This window comes from Ochotona curzoniae, unplaced genomic scaffold (assembly GCF_017591425.1).
Source record: "Ochotona curzoniae isolate NIBS_2020 unplaced genomic scaffold, NIBS_Ocur_1.0 scaffold_4701, whole genome shotgun sequence".
NCBI classification, from domain to species: Eukaryota; Metazoa; Chordata; class Mammalia; order Lagomorpha; family Ochotonidae; genus Ochotona; species Ochotona curzoniae.
In genome coordinates this window covers 73,664,058-73,676,097 of record NW_024467122.1, presented here as the reverse complement: position 1 = coordinate 73,676,097, position 12,040 = coordinate 73,664,058, and the positions used below count along the sequence as shown (strand labels likewise).

General features: G+C 42.2%; 1 protein-coding gene across 3 annotated transcripts in view; it reads right to left on the bottom strand.

The window, feature by feature from the left end:
- The window catches only part of LOC121148471 (Fanconi anemia group I protein-like), a 57,817-nt gene that overhangs the window by 4,644 nt on the left and 41,133 nt on the right, over nucleotides 1–12,040 (bottom strand). For 2 of the 3 annotated variants that reach the window (XM_040968536.1, XM_040968538.1), the window contains 10 exons: nucleotides 9,620–9,786; nucleotides 9,224–9,297; nucleotides 8,100–8,216; nucleotides 6,128–6,179; nucleotides 4,962–5,089; nucleotides 4,797–4,865; nucleotides 4,527–4,620; nucleotides 4,041–4,228; nucleotides 2,276–2,329; nucleotides 2,136–2,195 (listed from right to left, as the gene is read on the bottom strand). In XM_040968536.1, the coding sequence (XP_040824470.1) occupies nucleotides 2,136–2,195; nucleotides 2,276–2,329; nucleotides 4,041–4,228; nucleotides 4,527–4,620; nucleotides 4,797–4,865; nucleotides 4,962–5,089; nucleotides 6,128–6,179; nucleotides 8,100–8,216; nucleotides 9,224–9,297; nucleotides 9,620–9,786 (1,003 nt within the window). Of the gene's footprint in view, nucleotides 1–2,135; nucleotides 2,196–2,275; nucleotides 2,330–4,040; nucleotides 4,229–4,511; nucleotides 4,621–4,796; nucleotides 4,866–4,961; nucleotides 5,090–6,127; nucleotides 6,180–8,099; nucleotides 8,217–9,223; nucleotides 9,298–9,619; nucleotides 9,787–12,040 lie in introns of all 3 variants that reach the window. The other variant, XM_040968537.1, reaches the window with a different exon arrangement.

The window sequence follows — 12,040 nt, the reverse complement described above, 5'->3', positions numbered from 1 at the left end:
CTAGTGATTTGTAGAAGAAAACTCTTCAAAATGGGTTCAGAAATTAAAAAAAAATCTAAACTCTAACATTTTGGACTTACACAAGTACCCGGTATGAGTCTAGAGTTGGGGGGATGGCAAACTACAGTTCCCAGGACAAATCAGCCCACTGCCTGTTTGAGAATAAAGTTTCCCTGGAACATAGCCACAGTCATTTATTTGTATGTTGTCTGTGACTACTTCCATGTTACACTGGCAGAATGAAATAGGTGTGGCTGACTGTATGGGAGACAAAGCCTGCAACATTTTCTACTTGGCCTACTGTGGAGACTGACTAGCTGGGGTTAAGCCCAGCCCTGCTTCTTGCTAGCTGTTTGTTCTTGGACACTCCCATGAATTTTCCCCACTACTTAACATGAGAGTAACTACTGATCTCAAAGTCCTGACAGTGAATAAGGTGACACATGAGCAAATTTAACACACCAGACACAAGGTCCAGGGTTCTTCAGAATGTAGTAAATATGGCCAACAGCAATGTTTCCAAAGCCAATATTTATTAATTTTCTATAAAAGAATAATGTTATTATTTTAAGAAATATTCCTGGAAGGGTTTGAGAAATAAGATTGAATGTACTGATGGTCTCTTTAACATCTTTAATATGCTAATGGACACCATGAATGTTTAATGTAAGGAATATTTTGAATATCATTTTTCATAAGCCACCTCCTCCCCTGCCTTAGGTCTTAATCTATTTTATGAATTGTGGCTTTAGAGGCATCATTAAGATTTGGACATGGAGAAATTCAAACCCAAATTTAGGACTGGGGGGGTTATATCCCATTATAGATGACAGATGCGTTTAACAGAAGGGCACCTAAATCAAAATTTCCAAACAGGAAGCTTGAGGAAGCCAGCTCAGGAGCACTGGGCTCAGAAAGCAGCAGCAGCCTGGAGGCGAGCAGGCTTGACCACAGCAGGCTGCAAACCCTGGCCAGGTGAAAGCCAACGATGCTTTCCTGAAGCAGCCCACAAAACCAGTACAAAGGCAAGGTGGCAGCCCCAGTTACCAGTATACTACTGGACTTGAGGTACATCCATACAGAAGAGAAGGCCACTTGGTTACTGAGTCTCAAAGGGAAAGGGTTCCCTTTAAACGAATAAGAATATCAAAGTAATCACAACCCGGTACTTTAATAATTGGCCCTTGAATCTTGGATGAGACTGACACTTAGTGGACCCAATCCCTAGTTTTTCCAGGATCAGTAATAGTGGTAAAATGTTTACTGTATTATCTACGTGGCCTTAGAAGACAGGAGGTGTCCCATCAATCAAGCCAGTCAATAGGAATGATTTTATTTCTGGGAACATTTTTGTTATCATAATAGGGAGAATATTAGTATCTAGTTCAGGTCGGGGAACCTTTTTCTACGAGCCAGATGGTTCACACGTTATGTAAAATTACCAACTTAAAAATGAGCCTGGTACGAATTTATCAAATTTCTAGTTGCCTTGATAGGATCAGACCAAAGATTTCATGGGACTTACAATGGCCCACTTACCAGATACCTCCACTCGTGGTGGATAGAAACCAAGGACATGCTAAATGTCCAAAAATGCATACAACAGGCCAAGGTTTTCCTGACCCAAATGTGTCAATAGTGGTGTGTCTTAAAGAAAAAAAAAATAAAGGAAGTTCTTGTACAGCAAGAATCAAGAATTTGATGGGATTTAGGACCAGGTAACACTTGAAATTTCTCTACACTCTATAAGAGCCCTAGAGGGAGAAGAAAAGGGATCTGGATAAATGATAGAAAAAAGCTCCTTTTCTGGTATCTCAAGTGCTGCTCTCAGCCCTTTCGTGTGTGCTTGCTGTTACATTAATCACATTCCCCAAGTGTGTCTGTCAGTCACCGAAAAATAAGATGTTACTGAATCCCCGCATGCTTATCCCATCACTGCTCCAAACACAAGCCTATCAAGCTCACGCTGCCTTCAGTGTTTCCTTTGAATGAATCAAGAGCTTGCTGCAAAGTCCCTGGACTTCTGTTTCTATAAACAGGCCTCAGCCTCTTGGTAAGCAAGGAATTTGTATACACTAGCTTGCATGACCAAGCAGAACCCATGAAGCAGGAAGTCCTGCCTCTGAATTACCCACCTGTACATAAGAAATGAAAGAATAACACAGCGGCGTCAGATGAGAGCCAGACAGCTTCACCTGCAGCAAAGAAGGAAACCAATGTAACTGTAGCAATAAAAGCTTTCCACATTCCCTAGGAAAAGTTGTATTTAACTCACCAGCTTTTCCATATTTTTCGGAATTCCTCTGGCGCTCCGGCACACCTGGAGATACTAACAGAAGATGCCCAGATTTAGATTATATTATGAAACTTCTGATGACTCTTGTGGAGAGCTCATCACTCTGACAGCAAAAAACAAAACCCACAAAAAACAATCCTTCCTTTTCCCTTTCCTCAGACTTCCCAAGCTTCCCAGATTATAAGCAGTGACGGTTTTTGTTTGACTTGTTCAGGTGACAAAAATTGTTTCAGCTGAGAGTTCCTCTTGGCCTCAGTCCGGAATAATCCCTGGCACTGTGGTCATTTGGGGAGTTAATCAGCAATGAAAGATTTCTTTCTCTCTTCCCCTGTAATTCTGTCTTTCCAATTAAAAAAAAAAAAAAAAAAGAGTGAAAATCCTAATTTAGGAGCAGGCATTTGGTGTGGCAGGTAAGCTTCTGTTTGATGCCCCAGCACACACAAAGCAGTGAGTTCACATCTTCCCTTTGCTGTTTTTTTTTGTTTGTTTTTTACTTTTTTAAAAAACTGGAAATAAAAGAGAAGTAAAGCCACTAGTGGCTGCAATGGTAGAAGCTGAGCTGATTCTAAGCCAGGAGCCTGGAGCTTCTTCCAGGTCTCTCACATGGATGCAGGTCCCAAGGCTTTGGGCCATCTTCACTGCTTTCCTAGGCCACAAGCACGGAGCTAATGGGAAGTAGAGCTGCCAGGACACAAATCAGCGTCTATATAAGATCCTAGTGCTTGCAAGGCAAGGACTTTAGCCACTAGGATACTGCACCAAAAAAAATAAAATTTGAAAAATAATAGTAAAATAAAAATCTTTTCTTCTTTAGGCATGTACTACGAAATTATAAATAAAAATAAGAGAAGGAATAAATGCCCTTTTAATGCCCAGTTAAAAATGGTACAATTTTTAAAAAGACAGATTCATTTATTTGAAAGAGCTAGAGAAACAGATCTTCATCTGCTAGTTCACTCCTCAAATGGTCACAACAGCCAGGTCAGGACTAAGCCAAAACCAAGAGCCAGGAACCTCACCTGAGAAGCAGGAATCCAAGCACCTGGGTCATCTTCTGCCTCTCCAGGTACCTTAACAGGAAGCTGGATGGGAAATATAGCAGCCAAGACCCAAAGGGGCACTCTAATATCAGACACTGGCATTGGCAGCAGGAACTCGAGCCCCAACAGCGGCCCCCAAAACAGTATAGTGTTTTCTACAACATGAACTCAAATTTAACTATATAGCTATAATTTAGATAAAGCCTTCTAAAGTATCTGAAAGAAGCAATGAGTCTCAATTGGTGTACGTATCACACGTCAAGGAAATAAGACCGGGCACACAGATTTAGAATCGGCCATTAACTGGTTTTCCCTGGACTGTGGAGAGAGATCCTTATGCTATTTAAGATTTATTTTACTTAAAGTCAGAGTTGGAGAGGGAGCGACAGATCTTGAATTCATTGGTTCACTCCCAAATGGCTATAATGGCTAGAGCTGGGCCAGTCCAAAGCTAGGAGCCTCTTCCAGGTCTCCCACATGGGTGCAGGGGCCCAAGGCCTTGAGCTAGATCAGAAGTGGAGCAGCCAGAACATGAACCAGTGCCCATATGGGATGCTGGTGCCACGGGGGGCTACGTTTGGATGAAGCTAAAATAAAAGCATGACTCAAAATTAAGAGGTGAGAGCTCCACTGAAAGCATTCTGCAGCAGTAGGTTGTTGCACTGTGGGCAGCACAGTGGGGTGAATCTGACTGAGATACTCACATATCGGACGAGTGCTGTAAGGGTGGTGTACATTTTACAGAGGCCCTTTAGTAAGGTGTCCACACAGCTGCCTGATGGCAAGGCCGTCTGTACCAGTTCATGGAAAACTGTAAGCAGAGTTCCCAGTTGCATGATGACAGCTTTCTCAGTGGGATCATTCGCTGAGGCTATCTGAGATGAGGCTTCTTCTGAAAGGAAGTCAGCACATCTAATCATAACCAGCCTTATTTCCCAAAAGAAGTAACTGTAAAGATGAGAAGTAAACGAAGTACTACTAACTAAAGTCTAAATAGAAAATGAGCATTTATTATGCAGAGTGAATCAGTAATTATGTTCTCATGATCTTACCAATGCCTTTCACTTCTTTCATCACTCCAACTAACAGAAAATTCAGTAGAAGAGCTCCGACTTCGAGCAGTATTCCATTCAGATTTTGACTGACCTTGTTCTTGTCAGTTCTTAGAACCCAACCTGAACTCCTCTTACCTGATGGGGGTTCTGGGATCCCTTGTCTCTTAAGCTTGGTAATCAGCCAGTCCACTTCTTCCAGGACCTTCTCAGCCTGACCCAGAACAAGTAACTGTAAAAGGAAAGAATGCCTGGCATGGTTCATGAAACACAGCTGCTGGGCTAAGACATAAACTGACTATCTGCAGGTGGTCACAGGCTGAAGGACACAAGCCACCAGCGTGTACTCCTCCCAGGCAGGTGGAAGGAACAGTAAGGCTATGCCCGCTGCTCAGGATCAGTACTTACACAGACAGTGGGGGCAGCTGTTTTTAAATTCACCATTGCAAAGTGGTCTGTTTTCTCTACTTCTACATCCTAGGGAAGGCAAGAGACGAGAACTCTTGGTGGCAGGCCTGTTTCCTTGGCCTCCATCCACACCCAGACTATCGTACTGCAATCTCACATTAGTACCTCGTCAATGTCTCCCAGTTGTCCATGGATATCCTGAGACAAGTCACGCAGCAGGGTAACAGGACTCTTATACAAAACAGACAGGCTGAAGAACAAGTTCATCAAGCCCTTGCAAAATGAGGCATCCTCTGGAGTAAAAAGGAAAGAAAATGAGTTAAAACCCAGTCAGGTTCTTTAGGTTGCTGGGGACAGGGGTGGGGTGTGTTTTCTAACAACTCATGTCCCAGGGATAGCCCAGTGCTGTGCAAACTCCACCCAAGTGGCTCTACTACACCCTTTCGTCCTGTGCCTCAAGAAGGGATATCTGTGTGACTAGTACCCAGATCAAGTGCATTATCAGCACTCTAGAGACACTCTCCCATCTTACTTGCCTACTTGCAGTATTACGATTTAGTTCTGTTGCATGTTAACTGTTTCTACATGCACTTATCAGTAAGTACTTTCCTCTTTCTGGCTGTTTTTGTTCCACATTATGTGAGAACCTCTCTGTGTTGTCAGGTGCAAATACAGTTCGTTTATTCTCATTGCTGTGTATACTTCACTACTGAACATATCAAAATTACTTTATCCATTCTAGTTCTAACAGATTTGTGCTTAACTTTTTTTAAAATGTATTTTTATTCGAAAGGCGGATTCATAGAGAGGAATGAGAGATCTTCCATCCACTGGTTCACTCCCTAAATGACCACAACAGCTGAGCCTGGGCTGATCCAGCCAGGATCAGGAGCTTCTTCCAGATCTCCAGCATGGTTGCAGGGGCCCAGTCCACAAGCAGGAAGCTGGTGAGGAAGTGGAGCAACCAGAAGTATAACTGGTACCCATATGGGATGTCTGTTGAGTCACTGTGCTGGCCCCTGTGCTTACCTATTAATATATTACTGCTATGAGAAATTTTCTACATATTTCTGTTGGGGTAGAATTGCTGGGTAACAGGCATATACTTAAATTTCCTAATTAGTTTGTGCCAAACAGCTACAACTCCACCAGCAGTGAATGAGAGGTCCAACTGCTAGTGGAGTTGGCCCATATTTTTGCCAGCATTTGGTATTGGTTTTATGCATTTTTAAAATTTTTGGTTACTCTGGTGAATGTATAATGCAGAGCAAGTTTTCCTTTCTAAATTATATTTAGTATACGAATTTATATTTAGCCTTTAGGAAACTTACCTTGGCTGTTTTCCTTGCAAATCTTAGATGTCCATGATAACATCTGCATAAACTAGAGAGATCATTCAGGTATTAAAGAACTTGCCAAAGACAGGTGTTGTCAAAAGAACACTCTTAGACCTTTTATAAGAAAGTCAACTGCCAAAACATAGGGCTAGAGTTAAAGAGATGATCTACTGAGATTAACATTAAAAATAAGTTCATTATGAAAATCTCTGCTATTACCCTCACAAAACAGCACAGTTCTATTCTTCTGTCTATGCCTTCATTTCAGCAGTCTGGGTCTGAGTCTCATGCTCCAGCTTCCTGTTTACCCCACTGCACTCCTAAGGTTCTGGGCTGAATCTCCTCTTTCCCATGCCCCCCGCTAGATTGAGACCTCTTTAAAGATCTTTAACTAGCAGATGTGGCAAGAGAATCCTGGCATATGAACAGAATCAACTTCAGGAATCAAGCACTCAAGGGAGCTTAGAAGAGGGTGAGGGAAAATAGAAGAGGGGAAAAAAAATGATTTTGTCTTATCTGTTGATTCATTCCCCAAAAGCTTACAGGTTAGGGTTGGGCCAGGCTGAAGTCAGGGACTCCACCTGGGACTCCTACGTGGGCAGCAAGGACTGCAGCACCTGTGTCAGTATCTGCTGTTTCCCAGGAGAAAGCATTAGAAAGTGGGATTGGAAGCTGAAGCAGAATTCGATTCCAAGCACTCAGATACGGAACATGGGCATCCCAAGAGGTGGCTTAACCTCCCGCACCACAATGTCCATTCTCAGACAGAATTTTCTCAGGTGAAGAAGACTTCGTCCTGGGACAAGAAGAATCTTGAATGACCAAACGCAACAACTCACAATCTGGGAGAGGCTTTCAAGCAAATAAGGAAGTAAAATGCAGTGATAACTATGTGCAAATGACTAGTAAGAATTCAATTTTGACTCACTGGGGAAGAAAAACCTTAGTGAAGAGGCTAACTTAGAAATACATAAACTGGTATTAAAAGATCTGCAGAATACAGCACCAGATAAGGAGGATGCAGAACAAAGTTTTGTATGAAGGGCAGGGCAGGGAGTAAGAACTGATGTTCATGTTTGCTTCTGCAAGAATAAAGAAACTCAGGAAGAATATGTAAGAAAGCAGAAATATGTAATTATCTAGAGGAAAGAACTGAACAGATGGGAACACATAGGTGGGGGAAGACTACTTACTATAAACTTTTTGATAATTTCTGGTTTTCATACCTCAAGTTAAAGGACATGAATAGGGAGCAAGAAGTACATTAAAATATCCCCACCCTCAAATTCTGTTTCTTTCTCACTCCTCCCTGCAGCAGAAGTAGCAGGACAAGAGAGTGATGCTAAAATAAGAGTAAATTATTTAGAGAAGGGATGATGTTAGCAGCATAAAGGACTTTCTTCCTGCTTTGTAGGATATAGGACAGGAGAAAGATCCATCGGAAGCAGGGACAGGTCTTAAGTCAGGGACTCCAATATGGGATCCAGACATCCACAGCAGCCGCCGGTCGCACCACCACACATACACCTGACTCAATCGGCTCTTACAGATTCCCACCCGCCTCTAAACTCAATATCAGGTAACTCTGCTGCGAGTCAACTGCTGAATGTCAGCTACCTTCTTACTATACTCTCATCTGCAAATCAAAATGAATCTGCTAAAAATTAATTAAGAATAAATAATTCTAAATAAATAAATAAAAGGAAAACCACCAAGAGTCAGAAAGAAGACTGGTTAAAAAAAATTGGAAATATCAGAGAAAAACATAACATTTTTTTCTTTAGTGTTACTTTCCCTTGAGAAACTGTTTGCCCTGTACAGTTGGTTGCATAAAGTATGTTATGGTAGAAACACTAGGCAAGAAGATTCATCTTATAGTAACACAGCCACATAATTAAACATATTATAATACAATAATGCTTGCTATCCAAAGGATGCTAAATGGTTCTGAACAAGGTACTAATACCTGAGTAGAGGAGGGCTCCAGCAGCTTGGACAAGCTGGACAGGACAGTCACTAATAGAACGGCTTCTTTGCTATTAAAATCTTCCTCTTGGCTGCTAAGCAAATTCAATAAGGATCTCTGAGAAAACAAACCATTCAAATATCAGCAGAAATGTTTCTCATTAGAAGAGATACTTAAGCAGAAATTTTGAAGACTAAGGTAGAAAATTCAAAGCTATCAAAATTTGGAGTAAAACACAAAAATAAATCCGGACTGAACAGTAGTTTCTTGTTTTCAACCATAAACTTGAGAATTCTTTTAAACTTAAAATCTTGGAACAAAACCATAGAATTTTTCTCCTCCAACCATTAGCCAGATGCATGCTAAGGAAGGAACTGTGCAGTTCCTAGGGATTTCTAACTCGCTGGGTCCTGTCCACTGACATAAGGTTAGCATGACAATCCACCAATACTGGTCAGTCTCTTCCAGCAGCAGTATAAGCTCCATGAGAACAGGACCATCTATTGTTCCTGTTAGGGGAAAAATATGCTTTACTCTTCATTATCTAAAATATTCTTTATTTATTTGAAAAACAGAGTGAAAGGAGAGAGAGAAAAAAAGAGAAGGGGACAGGGAGGGAGAGCAAGAAAAAGAGGATGAGTAGAGAAAGACAGAATGTCTTCCAGCAACTGGTTCACTCTCCAAATGGCACCCTGCTCGGGCAGCAGCTCGCTGAGACCAGGATCCAGAAACTCCATCTGTGTCTCCAATGTAGGGGTACAAACTCAGCTGGACCATCATCCTCTGCTGCTTCTCAGGTGTACTAACAGGGATCTGGACTGTAAGTGGAGCAGCTGGGACTCAATCTGGCATGCCCCAATATGGGATCAGGATGTCACTAAGCCGCTGGACCACAGGCCAAACCTCCATAGAAGATTTTAAGCAATCTGACAAAGCCAAATCATATCATGTACTCAACAGCATATTTTCTGTGTCTTGAAAGGCACTTGGAGGTCTCTTTAAGTCAACTCAGTGATTCCTCCTCCCTAGAACCACTTTAAATGCATTTGTCTTTCATGCTAGCAGTGCTGTCCTGTCCATTCTCGTCCGCTGTCCCTGCTGGCAGCACACCATAGGCTTCTCACCTGGAACTGTCGGATCTGGAATGCCGTTCTTTGAGTGATACTGACGTCTCCGTCTGCTTCCTCATCTGTGCCATCTAGGAAGAGAAGAGAGTTCTTCTTTGATAGGAGTTCAGGCTTTGTTCTGTTTTTTTTGCTCTTTCAACAGTTAAGCTACAATTCTGGATAGCTAAATAAAGTCTGGGAGGCAAATTTAAATGTAATTTTTTAACACCACAGTCTACGGTCCAGTCACTGTAGTTACATGCAATCCTGTCAGTGCCAGTTGTGAATGCACTAGATGTCACTCCTTAGCAACATGAGGGCTACTCTCTAGTGGTGTCTGGCAGTTTCACCGAATCACGGTATTTGGTTACAAAAGATAAGCCCAGATCAAGCCCATTTATTGGTGATACTCACCCAGAGCCTTGAAAAACTGGGGAATCTTGTGTTGATAGAACTGCTGCACAGCACTGACTATCTTCTGCAAGCCCTCTAAGCACAACAGCGAGATGCTTTTTCCTTTTTCTTTCTTTACTGACTCTTCCACTGAAGTAGGGACTGAAGTGTATCTCCACAGCAGGACCCTGAAGAGAAGTGACCTGATTTATCCTCACAGATCTGTTTATTGTTGAAAGACAGAGTAAAAGAAGATGGAAGGGGGGAAGGAAAGAATCTCTCATCTTCTGGTTCATTCCCCAAATGGCCCAACAGCTACTTTTGGCCCAGGCAGAAGACGAGTGAGGAACTCCATTGGAGTCTCCCACCAAACACGTGAACTATTTTCTGCTGCCTTCCCAGGAGCATCGGCAAGAAGCAAGATCAGAAACACAGTAACCCAACCTGAATACCCACTCAGAGATGGGATGCCAGTGTCACCGGTAACAACTTAATCTCCTGTGCTACAATGCTGCCTCTGTGATTTTATTTTTAAAATTTTTTAAAAGATTTATTTGTACTGCAAAGTCGGATCTATAGAGAGGGGGAGAGACAGAAAGGAAGATCTTCCATCCATTGATTCCACTCCCCAAGTGATTGCAATGGCTGGAGCTGCACAATCTAAAGCCAGGAGCTAGGAGCTTCTTCTGGGTCTCCCACACAGATGCAGGGTCCCAAGTCCTTGGGCAGTCCTCGACTGCTTTCCCAGGCCACAAGCAGGGAGCTAGATGGGAGGTAGGGCCACCGGGATTTGAACTTGTGCCCATATGGGATCCTGGCGTGTGCAAGGTGAGGACTTGAGCTGCTGGGATGCCACACCTGGCCCAGGAATTAAAAAACCAACCAACAACCTCACACAAGTTGGTCATTTGCCCATAATTAAGGTATTTCCATTATCCCAAAAGTTCCCTATGCTTGTTGATCTATTTCCAAGCAACCACTGATCAGCTTCCTATGCCTAGTTTTGCTGATTAGAAAATGTCATCCAAAAGCGGTATGGTCAAAATGTATCTTTCAAAGCCTACCAAGTTTAAGATTCATGCATCATGCTGCACATAGCAGCTTATCATTTTCTTGCTGAGCAGTGTTCCAGTGTGTAGATTTCCCCAGGCTGCCCACTCACCGCCAGCTGCTCATCCATGAGCTCATGGACATTGGGGTATTCCTAGTCTGCCATTACGAATAATACTATGAACATTTGTGAGCAAGTCGTTGCATGCGCTGCTGCTTTAATCTTTTCTGAGTCGATGCCTGCCTTAGTGGCAGGGACACTCTATGGGTGCTTAGCACGTGACACTGACAGTTTTTCTAATTACTTTGCAACACATCCATCATCTACTGCTTCCTGCATTAGCAGGAAGTTGGAATTGGAAGCAGAACTGACGCCTGAAGGCACACACTCAGAGACCCTAAACAGTATCCTAACTGCTGTACAAAATGCGTGCCACTGATTATGCTTTTAATATGTTTTTACCCAATGACTAAATATGTTGATCATCTTTTTGTGTGGCAACCTGATACATCTATACAGCTTCTTTAAATAAGTATCTGTTCAAATATTTTACCAAACTTTAAATTTAGCTATTTTCTTAATCAGTTGGTGTTATACATAGTCTGATTACTAAACTTTCATCAGACATTTTGACAGTATATTCTAATTTGTAGCTGGCCCTTTCAAGTAAGAACGATTTCTTAAAAACAGAATTCAAATTTTTAATGTAATTTTGTGAATTGTGATTCCGTTGCACCTTAAGAAATCTTAGCCCAAAACAACACTGTAAGATTTTCTCTTACGTTTTCTTTTAGTTTTATCACATTGGCTCTATATTTAAGTCCATGATTAATTTCAGGCTTATTTTTTATAAACATATAGATGTTCACTTGTTTCAAGCATTTAACAAAATTCTTTTTTTTTTTCTTAGCATTGAATTAACTTGGTAATTTTTAAAATAAAGGTCTACTTTATCCATCCATCCGTTTGAAAGGCCGAGTGACAGCGTGCGAGAGACATGTTTTACCTTCTGGTTCATACCTGAAATGTCCCCAAGAGCCAGGCCCTGCTCAGGTTGAAGCTGAGAGCTAGGAACTCCGTCCTGGCTTTCCCTTGGGTGACAGGGACCCAAGCACTTGGATCATCTTCCACTGCCTTCCCAGGCACATTAGCAGAAAGCTGGACTTGAAGCAAAGCAGCCTGGATGTAAACTGGCACTCTGACATGAGATGCTGCTGTTGCAGGCATTGATTTAACCCACTGTGCCACATGGTGGTGGCCTCTCCTGTTCTCATTTTCTGTGACTCTGCTTTTGCCTTTATTATTTCCTCTGCTCACTTTCCTTTTAATGTGCTCTTATTCTAACTGCACCCATATTGTACCTCAGCACCTCTAAGGTGAGAACTTTAGCC